General features: G+C 42.7%; 2 protein-coding genes and 1 long non-coding RNA gene across 5 annotated transcripts; 1 reads left to right on the forward strand and 2 right to left on the reverse strand.

Moving 5' to 3' along the window:
- Positions 1–22: 22 nt before the first annotated feature.
- CASP6 (caspase 6) lies at positions 23–10363 on the reverse strand. Its single transcript, XM_074866911.1, has 8 exons — positions 10219–10363; positions 8411–8458; positions 7662–7704; positions 5493–5639; positions 4982–5058; positions 4368–4543; positions 2084–2240; positions 23–1465 (listed from the first exon to the last, which is right to left on the reverse strand). The coding sequence occupies exons 1-8, from the start codon at positions 10340–10342 to the stop codon at positions 1227–1229; spliced, it is 1011 nt and encodes a 336-aa protein (XP_074723012.1). The 5' UTR covers positions 10343–10363; the 3' UTR covers positions 23–1226.
- Positions 1450–5687, forward strand: LOC141942855 (uncharacterized). Its single transcript, XR_012628758.1, has 2 exons — positions 1450–1501; positions 5504–5687. It is a non-coding gene; the product is annotated as an uncharacterized LOC141942855 (long non-coding RNA).
- Positions 10364–11803: 1440 nt separating the features above from the next.
- Positions 11804–18777, reverse strand: PLA2G12A (phospholipase A2 group XIIA). 3 transcript variants are annotated; one of them, XM_074866912.1, is made up of 5 exons: positions 18492–18777; positions 17311–17387; positions 16023–16188; positions 13187–13263; positions 11804–12054 (listed from the first exon to the last, which is right to left on the reverse strand). In XM_074866912.1, exons 1-5 carry the CDS (start codon positions 18694–18696, stop codon positions 11884–11886), a joined length of 696 nt encoding a protein of 231 aa, XP_074723013.1. In that variant the 5' UTR covers positions 18697–18777; the 3' UTR covers positions 11804–11883. The 3 variants fall into 3 exon arrangements, with proteins under 3 accessions (XP_074723013.1, XP_074723015.1, XP_074723014.1); XM_074866914.1 differs by lacking the exon at positions 11804–12054 and having other exon boundaries at positions 12261–13263; XM_074866913.1 differs by lacking the exons at positions 11804–12054; positions 13187–13263 and adding an exon at positions 13403–14993.
- Positions 18778–19260: the final 483 nt, after the last annotated feature.

A 19260-nucleotide genomic window follows, 5' to 3' on the forward strand; every position in this document is an offset into this window, starting at 1 on the left:
ATCAAACTCATTTACTATAAAATCATTTATGTTTGTGTTGCATTTTATTGAAAGAATTTATCAAAACATTCAAACATACATGATTTATACAAAGCTTAAAAGTAAGCCACAGTAAGACTTAGTATCTGTGATTCAGAACATAGTATATGGAAAGATTTACCTAAAGCAGAAGGAGTAAAACAATTATTTTATACCCAGGAAAGTGGATTAAGACACTTCTGTCAGTCTGAGTTCTTCATTGTCCCCCAGAGTTAAGCATATGTACCAATAATGTAAAAAATAAATGTTTGCTTCTGCTGGAGTAGTAACAATCCCATGGTGAAATGTCCTGTGGTGACAAATGCGCTATTGCTTTTATGTACACAATGACAGAGTATGATGGCTGATCTCCCCTAGGGCCGAGGAGGGGAAGAGGCTGATCCAACACTGAGGCCTGAAGTATGAAGGTTTGCATATTTTGTATTTTGCAGAGCTGCCTAGAGATGTCCAGCAGTTGTGAGTCTACAACCTTGAAATGATTTGCTTTAGCTTTAGAGATGTGTACAAGGCGAGCCTACCCAAAGTCATGCTAAGCAAGCTGTACATGGTCTCGTTTCACTACTGCTTGCTTTTCTCCTAAGAATGCAAAGCACCAGCAAGCTGTAATTGTGCCCTAAACATAAATGATATGTAGCAGAAAGAAGCCCTTTATCTATATTAATGCTACAGTTGTACTCGAGGAATTAAGTTCCTTTTTAGTGTTGAGAGAAAATGTAAAAAATGTCTAAAAAGCTCAATAAATCCACAAAAATTGGAAGGTGGGTACTGCTGTCCACAGATAAAAGATGCCCTACAAACATATTCCCTGTAAACTGTGCTCTTGGAGTAAAATAAGCCAATCTAATGCAACATTTGAAATATTTTGGAAATAGTAAAATGTGCCATAGTTAGATAGTAATCAAGCAAAAAACTTTTAAGAAAAAAAGTAATCCAGAGTATCAGTTTCAGTAAAATCTGAGCACCTCTTAATAGTTTTGCACCAGTCAACTTTTCCCAAATTCCCTGAGATGAACAGAGCTGTAATACTAGCTTTAAAATTGCTTTAAGATTATGTATACAAACTATAACATTTGATGCCAGTGGTTTTGCAAACAATCTTGTAGAATATTAGTCTCCTAAATTAAGATGGTGTGTTTTTCACTTCTGCAGTGAGTACTAGTTAATGGTTGTCATTGTTAAGTAACAATCTACTTAGATTTTGGGTGAAAATACAATTTTTTAGTTAACATTGAGGCAAAACAAGGAATCTGTTTTTTTCCTATAGCATTAATGTCTCTGCACATATCCACTTTGCGATGAGATACTTTCCTGTTAACGACAGTAAGAAGCTCTGTGAACTCCAAGGAAGAGCCATGCTTTCCAAGTGTCTCACACAAATCTTGAATGTACCAGGAGCCATTTACAGTTTCACGATGAGAAAAGTAACCTATTGTAGGACAGGAACATAAAATTATATCCAAATGTAAGTAGTGATGCCACTTGAAAAATATTCCTGAGAGTTACTGCTCGCTAGCTGCATCCATAAGGGTGCATTACTAATGGGTGTAAATCTTACTTTGCCAATTACATTATTTCACTGGAAACTGTAGATGGGAAATGGCTTTGAGATCACTTACAGTGCTCAGCCAAGAGGAGCACGGTTCAGGAACTGGTAGCTTACAATTGTTTCTGCACATTACAAGAGAGCGGATGGGACTGAGGACAAGATACATGGAGGACTGGAGAGGACAGCCATATAGTGCAGGGAAATTTATAAGCCACCAGGATCCTACAGTCCTGGAAGAGGGGAATGCTTGCTGTCAGCAGCCAGCTCAGCAGCAAGATTGATGAGAATGTTTCTCCTTGGCAAATTAACTGCAACCTTGACAGTTTATTTTCACTTTTTCCTTAACATGTGAGGCTCTTTCCCAGACAAGATGTCACTTACCAGACATGTAAAACAGATGACCTGGAACAGTACTCATTCTTTTGACTGCGAAATGAGGAAGTGTTCAAGCTGTTACAGTGAAGTATCAGACATCACATGTAAAATATTAGAACTTACCTTGTGCCACAGAGTAGCACATGATAAAGTCTGCGCCAGCAGGCAGAGTATAGACACCAGCTGCATCCACTTCAGTCTCATTGACAATGGATTCATTGCTACTGTCTATTGAATCCTGAGCAATAACCGGATCATCATGTTTATCACCTCGACATGCCTGTTGGTGAGAAGTATTGTTATTCTTTCACTGCTGCCAAGCTCACCTATGTTGATATGATACTTCTGACACTACCAGGGGCGACTTCTGTTCAGTTAGGTGTTCCACGTTACCATGAGTCTGGATTCAAGACCCACTTACTTCTCTATCAGTTAAAACACTGGTGACAAAGTTCAGTAAAAGCTCTGAGATGATCACAGAATTGCTGAGATTGGAAGGGACCTCTTGAGATCACCTAGTCCAACACCCCTAGCTAGAGCAGGTTGTCCAGGACTTTGTCCAGTCAGTTTTCAAGTATCTTCATAGATGGAGACTTCACAATCTCTCCGGTGACCTCTTCCAGTGTTTGACCACCCTCACAGTAAAAAAGCATTTTCCTGTGTTGAGATGGAATTTCACGTGTTTTAATTTGTGCCAGTTGCCTCTTGTCCTGTCACTGGACAGCACGGAAGAGAGCCTGGCTCCCTCTCAGGTGTTTACAGCATTGGTAAGATTCCCCTGAGCCATCTCCAAGCTGAACAGTCCCAGCTCTCTCAGCCTCTGCTCATATGAGATATGGTCCAGTCCCTTACTCATCTTTGTGGCCCTTTGCAGGACTCACTCTACTAAGTCCGCATTTTTCTTGTACTGGGGAACCCAGAACTGGACACAGTACTACAAATGCCGCCTCACCAGTGCTGAGTAGAGAGGAAGAATCACCTCCCTCAGGCCTGTTGGCAAGGCAGTGTTGAATAAATGCTCTGAAGCACAGCTATCATCATATGCTGTTACACTTCCACGCTTAGTTCGGTTTCAAATGTGTTAGTTGAGGGAGTGTTTTTGTGAGAAGCCACTAAGTGGGCCCAGTATTGTCAGTGTTGCAAAAAGGCTATTCGTGAAGGTTAAGAAGGTAACAAAACATTCAAAAGATACAAAGTAAGTAAGGAGCATTACTTAAGAACTACCACTGAAGAAACATGAAAATTTTCTTTCATTTACAGTGATGAAGTTTCATTCTTGCCATTTCCTCTGATTTCCAAAGGTACATGCTGCCAGTAGTGCTGTAAAAGAACTCAGTTGATGAACTGAACTAAGTTAATTAGCTTTTTGATAAGTATATATTATGTTTCCAAGTATTACTTATAACTTAAAATTGAAATAGTAAATATTTTCCCATCTTTGGCAACTGGTGAAAAAAAAAAATCAAAGCTGAATGAGTCCTAATGAAAGATGAATTAACAATGTGCAGTGGCCTTGTGTCTAAGGAAGCTTTCATTTGGGGGGGAAAAAAAAAAAAAGTAATTCTTAGAATTACTCTATAAACTACTACAATTACAACCTGCTGAAGGCCAGGTTCTCCTGTGAGTTTGCTAATTGTAATCTGCATAAAGATGGGATAGAGCCCTGGGTAACCTGGTTTGACCCCATAACTGACTCTGCTTTGAAGAGGAGTCTGGACCAGAGACTTCCTGAGGTCCCTTCCAACTTACCCTGTGAACCAAGGAGTGAAACAGGAGGTTACATATGGGCTTTACTTGACTGCTTAGCACAAACAATATTTCTGAGACAATAAAGCCTTAAATTGATTCTTTAAATTCTACAGAGATACCAAGTATTCATCACGGACAGAACAGAAACAAAACAAAACAAAAAAATCATCATCACCACCAAAACCCACCACAAAAAACAACTTCTATCAAGTAAAGGGACTTGCCGAGAAGGAAACACGGAAGGAAAGGTTTGATTGCCTTCTACAGCCAAGCATAGGGCTGTGAGGTGTGAACAGTAGGAACTGAGCTGAGGCTGTACGCAACTTTCTCAAGAAAAAAAAAAGATACCGTCTTCTCTGCCATTAAATATACACTGACAGTCAATCTAACATGGGCTTAATTTGGGTTGCTCTTCATAAAATTACTTCTTAAATACAGCTAGAATCATACTATTAACACTTGTGTACATAAAGGGTTTTTTTAAAAGAGAACAATCCTTGTCTTAAATGCCTTTAAGGAATAGTTTTCCATGCCTTCTCTTTTTAAAGATGTGAATACTTTCCCTTGTGAAAACACTGTATTGGAAAAACTGACTTCTGTATTACAAAAAGACATAGGTCAGTGTTAACTCCACTGAATTCAGAAACAGACACCTTACCTGAATGATAAATATCTTCGGTTTTCCTACCAGACTCTGGCATTTGTCTCCTCTGAACATGTCTGTGATTGCCTCAATTTTGATTTGGGCATCATATGCATAAACATGATCATTCTCACCATGACTCAGGAACACACAAACAAAGCAGTCAGCGTTACTGTGGTCATCCTTAGAGGCTGAAATAGTCAAGTGGTGTTTAGATGACTGAACAGTGATCTTCAGGTTTAAAAAACATTGTAATTTGTATAATATAATTTAATCTCTGATCAGTCCTTTTTCAAATGAAGCCTGTTTTCAGATAGTGTAATTTGAAGGTGCAATGATTCAACATGGCTGAAGGTAAGTGCCACTAAAAGTAAAAAGAATGTTATTAACTTCTCCCAGCTGCAGGTACTTTCTTTCAGCTCTTAGTGACTTCATTAGTTCTCTCCACAGAAGCTTCACTTGCACTGCAATAAAATAATCTGAAGTCTAACTCCTAAGTCCTTCTAATGTTAAACAACTTCCTTGTGCACAAAAATTATTTTAAGTTAGATGAACAGAGAGAACAGAAGAAAATAAATCTGGAAATTCTGCTACAAATAGTTAGGCATTACCAATATATAGACTCCTACCTTCATAAATTTTCTGCAGCACATCTTCTGCTTTCAGATCATCAAAATGTCTGACTTCAAATCCAAGGTCTGTCAAACTATTGTTAAAACACATCACTATTAGTAAAAATCTTGCTCAAATTATATGTCAGTTTCTACCAACTCAGTTGCTTTCCCTGTGAGAGAATGAATATTTGTGTTTATGCATTACTTATGAAAAAAACTACTAAGGCTTATTTTGAACTCAAACCGGTGTCAAGTGCAGGTGTAATACCCAAAGTTACTTGAAGGAGTTTGTCCTAAGAGAACTCTGGACTCACTGAAATCATAGGACTTGTGCCAGCAGTTTCTGTGACTTAAAGGAATGTGCCTTGAAGCTTTTTTTATTATGGCTTTTTTTGCCAACGTTGCATAGGTGCTTATGTCTGCAAAATCTTTTGCTCTGTACTTAAACTTACAGGAAACTGCTTATTTGACCATGATTTCTGAAGTTTAGCTTTTTAAGCTTCAGTAGAGAAACCAAGTTTCTTACCTGCGTTTCAGATTGTTTCTATCTGCAAGAGTCCCACGTCTGTCTGGAAGCCGTAAATGCCAAAAGAAGTGCTCATGATTGAAGATTAACGCAATTCCTCTTCTTTGATGGTTCATTTTGTATTGCATTGCAGGATCAAATGTTTGTCTGTTGCCAGAGATGGAAAACTTTCTTCATAAATGAGTTAATGGCTAATTGAATTCCTTTCCTGTATTCCTGCTGGCTGAGATTTTTTTTTAATTGACTAGAGACTTGGAGGATCTAATTTCAGAAGACAAGATCTCAAAATGTGCAGTATTTTAGGAAGAGCCTAAATCGCTAGGTGTTTTTGAAAAGCTTGGGAATGTTAAGCAATTCACTAAAAACAAGTGTTGGGTGCGTACTAGGCTCTATCAGGTAGGTTGAACAGTTTCTCTACCATGTGTTTTTATTTTCTCTTGTCAGGAGGCTGTCTCATTAGTAACACAGTAGGGCATGTAATAGTGCACTTTAGACTTGGCTCCAATTCTCTATGTTACATATTTAGCTAAATATTGTTTTAACATAACTGGATAGTGCATATGTACTTATTTGGAATTGTAGCTGTCTGAGATTTGCTTCAAGTTCTTCTAACTAAACTGAGTGCTGCATCATAAGCAATAGACTATAAACTGGTGATGAGGTGTTACACATAGTGTATCTTGCAAAAGGTGAACAAATTTCTATTATTTACACTAAATAATAAAAACTGTGACAATACAATTGTTCATCTAAGATTTTAGTAACCAGCCAACAAAATCCTAAAGCTGAAGGACAGTGTTGTTCTGAAGGACAGAACAAATGACCTACCCAGCTTCTAAGTAGAGGACTTTAAACTATCGTGGCAACAAATGTATGGAGCACCTGTGTGTTTGGAGTAGCATTCAACAATTTTGTTTTATGAGCAAAACACAACATAGAAGTCTCTGATAGCATGCTATGGACCCAAAAGGTTGTTTCCAAGTGTTGGCATGGCTGTATTTTGAGAGACAAAGTAGATAATCTTACTGCTTTTGTAGACAGAGTTATCTGTGGAAAACAGAAACTAAAATGCTTCTGGCAATAGACAAGGCCAGTGTCATATGTGCACAGAATGACAGTCCAGGTCATGCTGCCCTAGGACTGGCTCTAGTCAGAGATGTCATTTTTGGCATGTTACTGTTTTTTTCGTGCTATGAAATGTTCAGTTTTGGTGCAATTGGTGGAAGAAGTTGATTAGAGTATTTGCCTGCAGCCATTACTTTAAGATGGCAGTTTCATCAGCAAAATGCTTTTGTTTCACTACAAAATGGCCAAAGTGATCCATAAACTGTTTCTGCTTCTCCACTTGATTATAAGCAGCCCCTTAATAAAACATCTTTTTGTAACATCTGCGTAAGAATTCGAACAGGGAACATGAATTCTGTATGTCTGTTCAAAGTCTGTACAATTGTTGGCTGGATAACCAATAAGAAAAGTTAAGTGGGGTGCTTCATCACACTTCCCCCAGTTTGAACACTTAACATGATAAAATGCAAAGATGATAAACTTCAGCCCTGCAATTATGAATTCTATTTCACCAGTACCGGAGTTTTTTTGGACTTTGGCAATTTATCTTCCTTAGGATTCGGCTAGAATCCCTAGTACTAGTAGGGATTTCGGACAGTTAGGTCCCTGGATCCTGTGAATGACCATTAAAAGATGGTTCCCTATATAGTTCCTCCTCTGCACAGCTGTATTCACTGAGTGCATAAGGCAAAGGAATTTATCAGGCAGGTAGTTTACCTTTTCCAGGGCTAGATGATGTTGTAAAGTGGAATAGGAAAAACTAATGGAATCACTATCCTGTGGTCCCTTTACCTTCCTTCTAGAAGAAGAGTGCTACACTCTATCACGTAGTCTGCCCAATTGTTCCTTAGATTGTGATGGTATTTTTGCCACAGTCTCTGCACGTTGCCTAACATAAAAGGAGTTCACTCCTAAAAAGTCCCTTCTGCATGCCTTCATGATAAGGGTGGCTCTACATCTGATGTAGCTAAAACTAGAAAAGTGTTCTGTAAGTGGGTGGAATCGAGTTGAATAATCCAGTCATATTCTTAACAAAAACCAGAAAAGCCTGCACTGCCCTCAATGCCATGGGCCATCTCTCTGTCATTGCCATCAGAACTTTACCTTATGTCAAGTGCATCTACTTCTGTGATGTTCTGATTTCCATCTGTTAGAGAGATCAAAAAGTGATTTAGCCACTAAATCATTCATTAAAAAGAAACAATTTGAACTTGTGCAACCAGCCTTAAAGTTCAGCTGTTAATATGAACCAAAAGCTCATTGACACATCAGGTAAGGAGGCATGCAGTTAAACAGATTCATTAGCATTTGTCTGCACCCACAGCTTTTGGAGGCTGTTCTTAAAGTTCTGACTCCCAACAGTCTGAATTTTAGGTGGTCGAGATGTGTATTTTGTATCTGTATATAGACATATTCAGACATCATGATTTTCTATAACTAGCTGGCTGTATTTATTTAAACAGAGTCTCTAACTCAGTAGTTATGATTTTACATAGACTGATGTTTCTTTTATTTCAGGAATGTTGCTAATGTAAAGCTGAGCATTCTCTTTGAGGTTAGATAGTAACAGTATGCATAGCTAACAACAACTGAGAAGATGCAAGATTTATACCTTTTCTTTGCTAAACTATATAGACATAAGTATCTCCAGTAACAGAATGCACATAAAGGTAATATTGTGGGAACAACAGGGAACATGCATATCTTCGGAGCGTGCAGAACTAAAGACTTGCAAATGGCCAAAATATTTATTCCTTTCGCTTAAGCATCTCAATGGGCTATAAAATCATAGCTCCTGCTACTACTGGTGGAAACCAACTACCACATTATAAAAACTAAATACTATACTGTACCTGTAGTGGTTAATGTAGGTCTGCTGTCCAACTGGACACGCCCTGCAACTATAGGAGAAGACGGGTCACAACATACATGTATTTTACAAACTACTTTGTATACACAATACTACTTTTCACCTGTTTTTCACATGTGATTAAAGCCTTTTGCAAACAAACTAACATAGCCATGTATTAATAGAGGAGAAAAGTTCATAAAGACTTGCAGAAATCCAGACTTGGGCTTCAGAAGCTTCTATGTTGAGCACTGTAGCACAGGAGAGTAGGGAGTGGCTCAGAGGAAGTCACATGCTTCTAAGCGTTACTATTTAGATGTAAACTTCCCACTGGCAAATATCCATCATGCTTTCAGGTGTTGAGTCTTACAATCACTAGTAACGTGAACACACAAAGTTATTTCAGTTTGCTTGAAACGTTAATACATTGGTCAGACTAACGAAGTGCTGAAAAATGAGTGTAGATAGAACATAGCAACACCACATGTGCCTGTGACTCTTGATAATAGGAAGCCAGGGATATTTAAAAGTGCATCTGTATGTTTAAATTTACACTGTATTTTTGCTTCTGTACCTGAGATATGGCTGATGCTTTTGCCTCAACTTAAAGCGGGGGGGGGGGGGGGGGTAGGCAGGCAATCCACTCCCCAAAAAAACAACAGAACATAAAAATGTTACAGTCATCAAAACTTTTACACAGAAAATGCTGTCATGTAGACACAGAACAGAACTCCTGGGCCAAAGGAAACTGGGGAAAGATGGTTTTCCTGTTCTTTTAATCCTGTTTAGTCAGTTCTCAGGCTTTAGGTTTTCATTGCCACTGTCATATTGCAGTTTCATTCAAATAAACACTACTTAAATTACTATGATTTATGAAAAACTTTCTGCTTGTCTTACACTGACTTGTTCTAAAAACAGATTGCTCTCAATGGGACTACTTACTTGTCCTAAATCTCGTGAAGATGAGATTGTTTTAAAGGAATCAAAAATCAGGTATGCACTGGGTTACACTAGGCTATGACAGCATCTTCCCTTGGATACATTTTAATCTCAATAGGTCTACCATTTGGGCCACAGGACGTGGCATTTAGAAAATACCAGTAGCCAAATGGCACAAAAAAATGTGTATGCAAGCCTGACAGCATCTCGGGAACCAAACCCCCATCGTTTTGCTGCTCCTCACTTCTCTTGTCCTCCCGTTACACATCACCGTTCTTCCGGGGCACCTGAACTCCGGAACTCCGCCTATCCACGGTGTTTTCCCCGCTTTAGTTTTGCTCTGACAAAGCTGCCGGGCTGGCTCGGGGCGGCGGGGGCCGGGCTCTCCGCCGTTAAACCCCCCCTCCCGCAGCAGTGGCGGGACGGGACGGGGACTTTCAGGGGGTGCGGTGGCCCCTTGGCGCAAATCGACTTCCGCGATGGCTGCCGCCTCCGCCGCCGCGCCCTCCTTTCCCCCGCCGGCCACTTTTCCCGCTCCCCCTCCTCCTTCTCTTCCTCCTCCTCCTCCTCCTCGTCTGAGAGGAACCCAAGCCCGCGCTCTCCCCGAAGACCGGCAGCGATCTGCGGGCAGCGCTCCCCCGGGGGCGGCCGCCGCTCCGCCGCAGGGGGTGGCCCCGCTCTTCCTCCGTGGGGAGCGATGGGCTCCGTGTCCGCCCCGGCCGCCACAAGGCCCGTCGAAGCCCCGGTCGCCAGGACCGCCGACACCGTTAACGGGGGACACGCGAGGCGAGGGCCGCGCCTACAACCGCGGCGGCGGCCGCCATTGCCCGCCGCACGCCGCCCTTCCCCGGTCCCCCCCCGCCGCCCCACTACCTGCCCGCCGCCGCCGCTCCGAGCCCGACATGACGGCGGACAAAGGAGGCCGCGCCGCGCCTTCCCGGGGCCGGCCCGCCTCCTGGGCCCGGCCCAGGCCCCCCCTGGGGGGCAGGGCGTTCATCGCCCGTTCCTCCGGCGGCGGGTGCCGCCTCTGTGAGAAACGGGGCGGGAGACGGCGGCAAGTGCTGCGGGGCCGCGAGGGTCCCGGCGGCCGGGCGGGGAGACCACCGCACCCTGCAGGTAAATCCGTAACGTGCGGCTTGGGGTGGCAGCTCCCCGCTCGGAAGGTTGCGAGGGCCGACGGCCGTAACAGGAAGATTTAAAGGGTGATGTGTTACAACGTCTCCTGAAGGGCCTCCTGTTACTTTTTAAGTTTGTGATGCCTTACCCCTGTGATATGTACTTTAGTGACCGTGCTTCATCAACTGCACTGTCATATACAAAGGCATCACCCTGAAATATGAGTTTCCTAAATTGAGATTTTTTTTCAAAACTCTACTAGAAGTCCCTTTAAAGGCACATACTGTTTGCTTTGCTAAGACTGTTGTTACTCAAAATGCATTTTCCTCTGGGCACCTACATATAAACCCTTGAGAGGTTTGGGTGTAGATAATTTTGCAGCTTTGCTCTATTCTTGCATCAGTTCTCTTCCATGATCTTAGAACTGTGAGGAGAGCACCAAGGCATTGAAGAGAGTGCCAAGGTATCTGAACAAATGCTGATATTCCCAGCCTTTTCATTATATGGCGCTTTACTTAACATTCACTGATTGACTGCATAAGAAACAACAGTTTGTAAACCAAAACCAATGACAAAAAACATCCTTCTATGTAAGAGCTTTGCAGATTTGTACCGTGGATGGATCTGAATTTCCTATCCGGCCTATTTCTAGGCAGGCTCTAGAATAAACTCCGGTGTGAATAAGCTCTTAGAGATTGCTGCTACAAGCACAAAAGGAGGCGGATTTAGGGTGGGATTTTAGGCATTTTTATCCAGTCTGTTTGGCCTGTTTTTACACAGGCTTCTTGCATGACTAAATCTTTTAGACAAGATGTCTCCCTTTTGGTTAAAGGAGCATGGGTATTTCTAAAACCTTTGCTTGTTTTCCCCGTCTTTGGATTTGTTATCCTCAGACTGCCAGTAGGCAGCTAGATCAAGATAAAACTGTTGTTTACATTATCTCTGTGTATACTTTAGTTAGAACATGATACTATTGTGAAAGTTTAGTGTCTTCCACTGTGAAACATTTAGGCTCTTATCAAGAAGATCCATTTTTTTTCAAACTGCAAATCCCAAATCTCTCAGCTGATGCTGGAGCTGCCCCTAAACCCACTGGCAGTGAGAATCCTGGTGTGAAGTAGCAGCTGTAAAACCTAAATCGAGGACTCTGTAAGAGCTTTCTGTTCAGCAGTCAGAACTGTTACTCAGTCCAAGTTTGCTTAGATACTAATAAGACAATCAGACATCTTTCCCGCTTTGTTTTGCGGGAGGCTAAGAGCATACTTGGTCAGCTGCTGTGTTCAGATGAGTCACCAGTAACTTGATCAGCATGTATGAACCCTAAGGTAGCGTTTGACTGGTGCACATTTCCAGCTGATTTTAATATATGAAAGTTTTTGTTATACAGGCTTTGAAACATGTTATACATGTTTTGAAACACTTTCAGATTGTTGCTGTAGCTCCACCGTAAGTGGGTATTTTTGGAAAAAGCATTATGGATGTATCAGAATTGCAGTTTGAAGAAGGAAATTTGATTGTGGACACACTGCTGTTATTCAGATCATTCAGAAAAGCAAAACAACCTGAGGAAGGCGATTGTATTAAGACTTTAACCTGTAAAAAAAAAAAAAATCACTGCAATATTTAAAGAGTATTACTGACTGCATAAAAGCAGGCAGTACTGAGTCAAATGCCAAGAGCTGCTATATATGGTATTGTTGTGTTTTAACCCAGCAGGCAGCTAAACACCACACAGCCGTTCACTTACTCCCCCACAGTGGGATGGGATAGGGGATCAGAAAAAAGGGAAAACTCATGGGTTGAGATAAAGACAGTTTAATAGGACAGAAGAGGAAGGGAAAATAATAATAAATAATAAAATATACAAGTGATGCACAATGCAATTGCTCACCACCCGCTGACTGATGCCCAGCCAGTCCTTGAGCAGCGGGCTGGCACCCCCTGGCCAACTCCCCCCAGTTTTATTGTTCAGCATAACATCACACGGCATGGAATATCCCTTTGGCCAGCTGGGGTCAGCTGTCCTGGCTGTGTCCCCTCCCAGCTTCTTGTGCACCCCCAGCCTCCTCACTGGCAGGGCAGCATGAGGAGCTGAAAAGTCCTTGACTTAGTGTAAGCACTGCTCAGCAACAACTCAAATATCAGTGTGTTATCAACGTTATTCTCATCCTAAATCCAAAACACAGCACTATACCAGCTTCTAGGAAGAAAATTAACTCTATTCCAGCCAAAACCAAGACAAGTACTATATTTTTTCCATATATATATATAAACAAAAAAAAAGTTGCTAAATGGTATGATTAATCCTGGGGCTGATAGCTAGCCTTCATTTTGGGGCTGTGGCCTGTAAAATGCATTTTGTATAGTTTGCAGATAACTATAATCAAGGATTTCTGCTACAGAAAAAGCTTACACTAAGTAAAGACACCCTGGAAGAAGTCAAATGCTTCCTCTGGTTTGCAAGCAGAACCATCAAAGTTCTATCTAGCAGTGTTAAAGCTCTTTTTAGTGTTATAAATGGTTTGAAGGAAAGTCTGGAAGGCTTTCATGGTATAATTACAGGTCAGTACAGAAGGGAACAAAAAGCAGCTTTTTCCAACAGTGAAAATTTTCTGTGTTCATTTCAGCATTTAGTTTAAGCTCATTTCTACCCAACTCAACAGCCATCTCGTTGAATTACAGTGTTTTGGACTCACTGTGGTACTTTATTTTAAGCAACCATTACCATTCCCCGCGTTGGTGCTAAAAGACTTTTAGGGTTCCAACCATGGAATTCCAGGGTAATTCGAAGTTTTTTCAATTCTATGACAGAAAATAAATTTCATCAAATTTAGAGGAACAACAAGTTCTTCAAGCATGGTTTTGTAAAACTCTATAGTAATACTTCTCTTGCAGCGCTACTTCATATCTACAAATATGAAAACATGAAGCATGGCCAAAGAACTGTAGCAGGAACTTTATTCTATGAGGCACTTAGATTCACTGTCATGAACAGTAAACTTTAGTGAAAAACAAACCAAAAATAACACAAACAACTAGTAAAGAAAAAACAGATAAAAGTACTTCCAGAAGAGAAATCACATTATAGTCCACAAGTCTGGTAAATATTAGGCTTTTAGCATGGTTTCCACTCCCTGTTCACAGATGCAATATTTTAATTTTCTGTCTTCCTGTGGATTTCTAAGGCAGAATCAGGGCAGCAGGAGAGCAAATCTTAATCTTTATGACAGAGGACCTAATGCAAAAGTTAACTAAGGACTGACAACTGGAGATAAGCAATGAAAGATCACTACAGAGAACAAACCTCGCATAATTCAGATCTATCAGGTGATTTCAGCTAGAGGAGTCTGAGAGGGAACAGATGACAGAAGTACAGGCTCAGATGTTTCTCAGCCTCACAGAGGTCGTGGGAACAGATGACAGAAATACAGGCTTAAATATCTGTCAGCCTCACAGAGGGCATTTTAAATAAAAAGGTTTGTTGGGCATACTGACCCTAACTGTGGAACTTTCTTTTAGTTTTCATCAGAACAGGCTAAATGAAAGCAAAGATGAATACAGTAACCAAGTTGTGCCACAAGACAAATATAAATCAATTTCTTTGAACAATATATCCTTTCTATGCATATAATACACAACACAAAATGTTTCATTTGAAAAATAAACAGTCATTTTTAAAATAACATAGCAACTACATTCCACCATTTTTTCAAATCAGAAGTATATCCTTAGGTTGCAAACTGCTCATTTTAGTGGTCAGGCCTTAACAGGATCAACATATGTGATCTGAAAAGTGCTGCAGAAGGCTGATAGAGAATCAGGTAGAAATATGTAGTGCAGATGTACACCCTTGCTAAGGGCTTAGGGTTTTTTGTTTGTTATTGTTTCTTTAAAAACAAACCCATGGGACTGCATCCATCAGAGAGAACTGAAAGCAACTGTACCACAAGCATGAAAGTACAGGCTATTTAAGATGCTGTATTAACACACACAAAATGCTCTTTCCTGTTGAATCTATCAGATGGATCAACTGCTAGTAAATCTAAAATTTGACCTATATTAAAAATCATCTGAGAATTCAATACAACTCTTCTGTGCCTCCGATTTCCTCATTATGGGGTTTTCTTAAAAACTTTAAAATGGCACTAGTGTTTTTCGATAGCATACCCTGAGTGGACATACACCAAAGGAAACTAATTTCAGTTTCCAAGCATCTGGCATAAAGGGAGAGAAGGAAGATTTGTTTCTTTTATACATTAGGAAGAATATCATAGTGACTTTCAAACCAGTGCATTCATGTCAGTGGTTAATGTATTATTGTCTGAAAAGCATAAAGCTTTGTAACCAAACACTTGCTTCATTCCAGCTGAGTCTTTAACTTTATTCTACACCATGATATCTCAGTATCTTCTTTCAGAGATCTGTCTTATCCTCATAATGACACATACATGCAGCTCTCTGGCTATCCAGGTATGGTTTACATCCTAAATGTATAACCGCATCAAACAACAGCTGAACAGTTGATTCACAAGCTGCAAGTGAAGAGGAATTCAGTTAAAAGTACTCTTTGAATGGAATATGAAACTAGCATAAATTATTCCGGCAAACCGAGAATGATTCTAAGAAAGAAGCAATCTTCTCTGGGCATAGCAAACAGATTGTCAAATGAAAGACTGAACCAATACAGAATCAATTAAGTTGAGTTAAGGTTTTTCATATGCCAAACAAAACAAACAAGAAAATTCATTGCATATGGAACGTTATCAGTGTTAGAAACATCACTTAGTCTTAGAAAGATGAAAAGAGCTGGTTTACCCTCTCACTTTTTGCATTCCTGTTTATGCAGAGATTGCTATCGTTAACAGCAGCTCAACAAAACTGAACAAATATTCACCAGTTCTGACACTAAACACTAACGTGATGACTTATTTGCAGAAATGAAATTGCAAAGTTCAAACACAGGCTTGTTTGAAAAACTTGTGGCTCTCAGTGGGACTCCTTACTGTAAAAGTGACATTGTCCAAGTTAAAAAGTGTGGTTATGTCATGTATTCATCAGATGCAGGCCAACAACCAGGAGTATCATATGGCCTGTTACTAAATAACCTAAAATTTATTCATAAAGGGATAGCATTAACTACTTCCACTATGACAATGTATTATTCCAATATCTTATTTCATAAAAGGAAACAATTCAGTATTTTCTTACAGTTTACTAGCAATCACACATAGTAGACATTTAGAAATCACCCAGCAGAACAGTGAATATTCAGCTATGCTGCAGTAAAGGCAAGAATTATACATGCATTTTGATCAAGCTGTATTCCCATATTCATACTCCTAAATGGGAAGCATTATTTTTTCCACTCAAGGTTAGTTTTAACCCTAATCACTTTCCTATGCTGTGTCATTGCTCTGCTGTACAAGTGTCTGGGCTGCACGACCGAGGGACAGAACAAGGCATCAGCTTATGAAAACGTGGCATTACTGTGCTGCACAAAGATTCTTTGCCAAATAAGCTCATTTAAACTTGAAAAAAAAGAAAGGCTTTTTCACACTCACCCTGGACGCTCTCTGAGATTCCAAGCGTTTTCTGCACATCTCTGCAAATTTTGGAGAGGCAGGACTGAAACTGCTCGTCACAATCATTTTTTTTATTGCCACAAGTATCGTAGCATCTGTCGTGGTGATTGCAGCACTTTGTCATTGAAGGGATACCAATGTCAAACTGTGAAGAAAATCCCCCCACGCACACTCCGTTGGTATTCCAGTTAAGAAAGATATAGCCTATGAATAGACTGTAACGGTTAGAAGTTAAAAACTAATGCAATCAATCTACCTGTCATTCACTTAGCTCTGTATTTTGCTATTCACCTCTAGTAAGCTGTGGTGGTTTGGCCCCGGCCAGCAGCCAAGCACCCACAGAGTTGTTTCCTCACCCCTCAACCCCCTCCACGGAATGGAGGAGAGAAAGGAAGAGCAAAAGCAAGAGAACTTGTGGGTCAAGGTAAAGACAGTTAAATAGATGAATGAAAGAGGAAAAAAATGTCCCAAAATAAGCAGTGCAAAAGCAATCACTCACCACGTCCCACAAGCAGCCGGACGCCCAGCCAGTCTGAGCAACAGCCACTTTAGAAGCCAAACACACACACTACCACCGCCATCCCCCTCCCTTCTTCCACTACTCCCGTTTTTATTGCTGAGTATGACTCTTGGTAGTACGGAATATCCCTCTGGCCAGTTCGGGTCAGCTGCCCCAGCTGTGTCCCCTGCCAACCTCTGCCCAGCCCCAGCTGACGCTCTGGGGTGGTGGATGGGCAGAGTGGAGAAAAAAAAGAAAGTCCCAAAGCTGTGCTAGCCCAAAATCTCAAACACAGCACCATGCAGCCTGCTATGAAGAAAGTTAACTCCATCCCAGCCAGACCCAGTTTATAAGCTAAGCCATATTTTCTTTCTAGCATTAAGGAAAATGGATTAGCGTCAGTAAAGACAGCAACAGTCAGAGCCAAAGCCTCCGCTCTCACAGGGCTACAGTTGGGGTTATTCAACACCTTCAAGATTGTGAGAACAAAACACTAAACCAAACATTAAAAAATCAGAAATTAATCATCAACATTCCATTTTATACCCATATTTTATGTCAATAATGAAAATGTTTATGCTATGTTCATTTACAATACTAACATTTTCCCTATGTTGTCACCAAAGCATGTGTTGGAGCTGATAAAAGCAGGGACATTGTACATGGATGCTGTCTCATCCTTAGAAAGGGGGAGGGAAAAAAACACCCATATCGAGGAAAGCTGATGTATGAAAGACCACAAAGAAGCCCCAAAATGGAAATACTTACCTGAACTCCAAATAAAGGGGATCCACAACCATTTGGTGGTGACGGTTTATATCCATAGCGAGGAAAAGGCTTTGATCCTGAAAAAGGTAATTTATCACGCCTCAAATAATTTTTGCACAGAATTTTAGTACTATTAGAACTCACCAAAGGCATTTTTTGAGCTTAAGACAGTATCAGTTATACTTTTAACCTAAACATATATTCAGGCACCTGAATATCAACAATCCTTACCAAATTACCACTTAAGGGTACTAACCATTTTTTCAGAAAAGGGGGCAAGACACTGGAGCAAATGTTAATGTTAGCTTCCCAAGTTAAAAAAAGGAGCCTGAGTTACTAAAATTGATGTGTCAGTTAAGTGTACAATATGTAGGATTACATTAAAAAACAGAGTGTTTTCTACAACTGCAACGTTAATAAAATTTAAATTAGTAGAGACTGCTAAAGTCATGTCTCCCTGAGTGCAGCAAGATAGGGAATTCTGCATTCCAAGTTAAGGATGGTTGTGGAGTTAGTTTGAAAAAATGACCCTCCACCTTGTTTTGATATTGGAAACAAACAGAGGCCGCAATTAAAAGTAATGGAGAAGAAAAAACGTATTTGAAAAGTGCGTATTCTATTACAGCGAGGAAATGTCACGGTGTCCTGGCCACTCTTGTGGAGCCAGTCAGGGTGCCACCACCAAACTCGTTTCCTGATTTAACAAATAATCCAAGCCAGTAGGCTGGAGGGAAATCGATTCAGCCGAGAGGGACCAAGAGGGTCTACGTGAACCTCCCGCTCTGGGGCGCTCCTGCAGCGCCGGTGACAAGCCTGGCAAGAAACCCCTTTTCTGGAGCATGGCCCGCCGGGACCCCGCTGCGGCACCCGGGGATGGCGACGACAGGGGAGCCGCCGCCAGGCAGGTGTTCTATACATACATATACATATATATATATATACAGGCACACGCGTACAAGAACTTGCTACCGAGGTTCCCTCTGTGGCGGCGCCCCGCTTCCCTGGGAGCGGCGCCCGGGACCGGCAGCAGCGCTGCCGCCAGCCGCCCGCCCTCGCAGCCCCGGCCGGTCTGACCGGGCCGGGCCGGGCCAGGCCGCCTGAGGCGAGCCGGCGGGCGGGAGGGCAAGGGTCGCCGCGGGCCGGCGGGGTGCCGGCCGCCCCGCCCCGCCGCCCGGCCTCACCGTCGCTGCACTTGTACCGGCAGAGGCCGTCCTCGCCGCCCAGCAGGTCGAGGGCCGCGTTGAGGTACACGTCGATCTTGTGCACCCCGTTGCGGATGGTCTTCAGCGTCATCCGCCAGTCGGGGGTGTGCGGCGCCTCCTGGCAGCGCGCCGGCCGCGGGCCCAGCCAGGCGCAGGCCGCCAGCAGCAGCAGGGCGCGGGCCATGCCGAGCGGCGCCCCGCCGCCCGCCCGCTAAGCCGCCTCCGCCGCCCGCCCGCTCCCGCGGCGCCCCACCGGCCCGGCCCGGCCCGCCGCCACCGCCGCCATCGTCCCCGCGGGCGCCGCCCCCGCCCGCCCGGCGGGGAGGGGCCTTCTGCCACCGCCCTGAGGGAGAGCGGGCCGCGCCTCCGCCCCCCCCCCCCCCTCCCGGCCCTGAGGGCAAGGGGGTCCGGGCTGCTCGGGGGGCTGCCGGGGATGGCCGGGGGTGGGGGGGCAGCCGTGTGCGGGAGTGCGGCGGGAGCGGGGCTGCGAGTCACGGGCGGCCGAAACGCCTGTTGCTGGGCTGCTGCCGACAGTCACCTGTCGGGGGGGGACTGGGGTGGGCTAGAGAGAAAATCGGTGATGGCGCTGAGGGGGGAGAGTCGGGCAGAGCCTTCCACCCCCCCCTGCGGATGGCAGGATTGCAAAACGCGGCCTGGCTGGCACTACCCCGTTACAACACGGGCTGTTTCAACGGGATCAACGCCGCCATCTCCAGCAGGTCACGGTGCCCGTTGTTGTGCGGGGGGA

This window comes from Strix uralensis, chromosome 4, assembly GCF_047716275.1.
Source record: "Strix uralensis isolate ZFMK-TIS-50842 chromosome 4, bStrUra1, whole genome shotgun sequence".
In the NCBI taxonomy this organism is placed as follows: Eukaryota; Metazoa; Chordata; class Aves; order Strigiformes; family Strigidae; genus Strix; species Strix uralensis.

What these genes read in the sequence shown, in the direction of transcription:
- CASP6 (XM_074866911.1), bottom strand. Translation starts at nt 10,342, where the DNA reads ATGAACGCCCTGCCCCCCAGGGGGGGCCTGGGCCGGGCCCAGGAGGCG. An exon ending in GTAGATGCACTTGACATAAG is followed by an intron (nt 5,640 to 7,661) that starts GTAAAGTTCTGA and finishes CTCTGGCAACAG; the next exon opens with ACAAACATTTGATCCTGCAA. An exon ending in AGAAACAATCTGAAACGCAG is followed by an intron (nt 5,059 to 5,492) that starts GTAAGAAACTTG and finishes TTTTAACAATAG; the next exon opens with TTTGACAGACCTTGGATTTG.
- PLA2G12A (XM_074866912.1), bottom strand. Translation starts at nt 18,696, where the DNA reads ATGGCCCGCGCCCTGCTGCTGCTGGCGGCCTGCGCCTGGCTGGGCCCG. An exon ending in CCGGTACAAGTGCAGCGACG is followed by an intron (nt 17,388 to 18,491) that starts GTGAGGCCGGGC and finishes TACCTTTTTCAG; the next exon opens with GATCAAAGCCTTTTCCTCGC. An exon ending in AATCTCAGAGAGCGTCCAGG is followed by an intron (nt 13,264 to 16,022) that starts GTGAGTGTGAAA and finishes TTTCTGTCATAG; the next exon opens with AATTGAAAAAACTTCGAATT.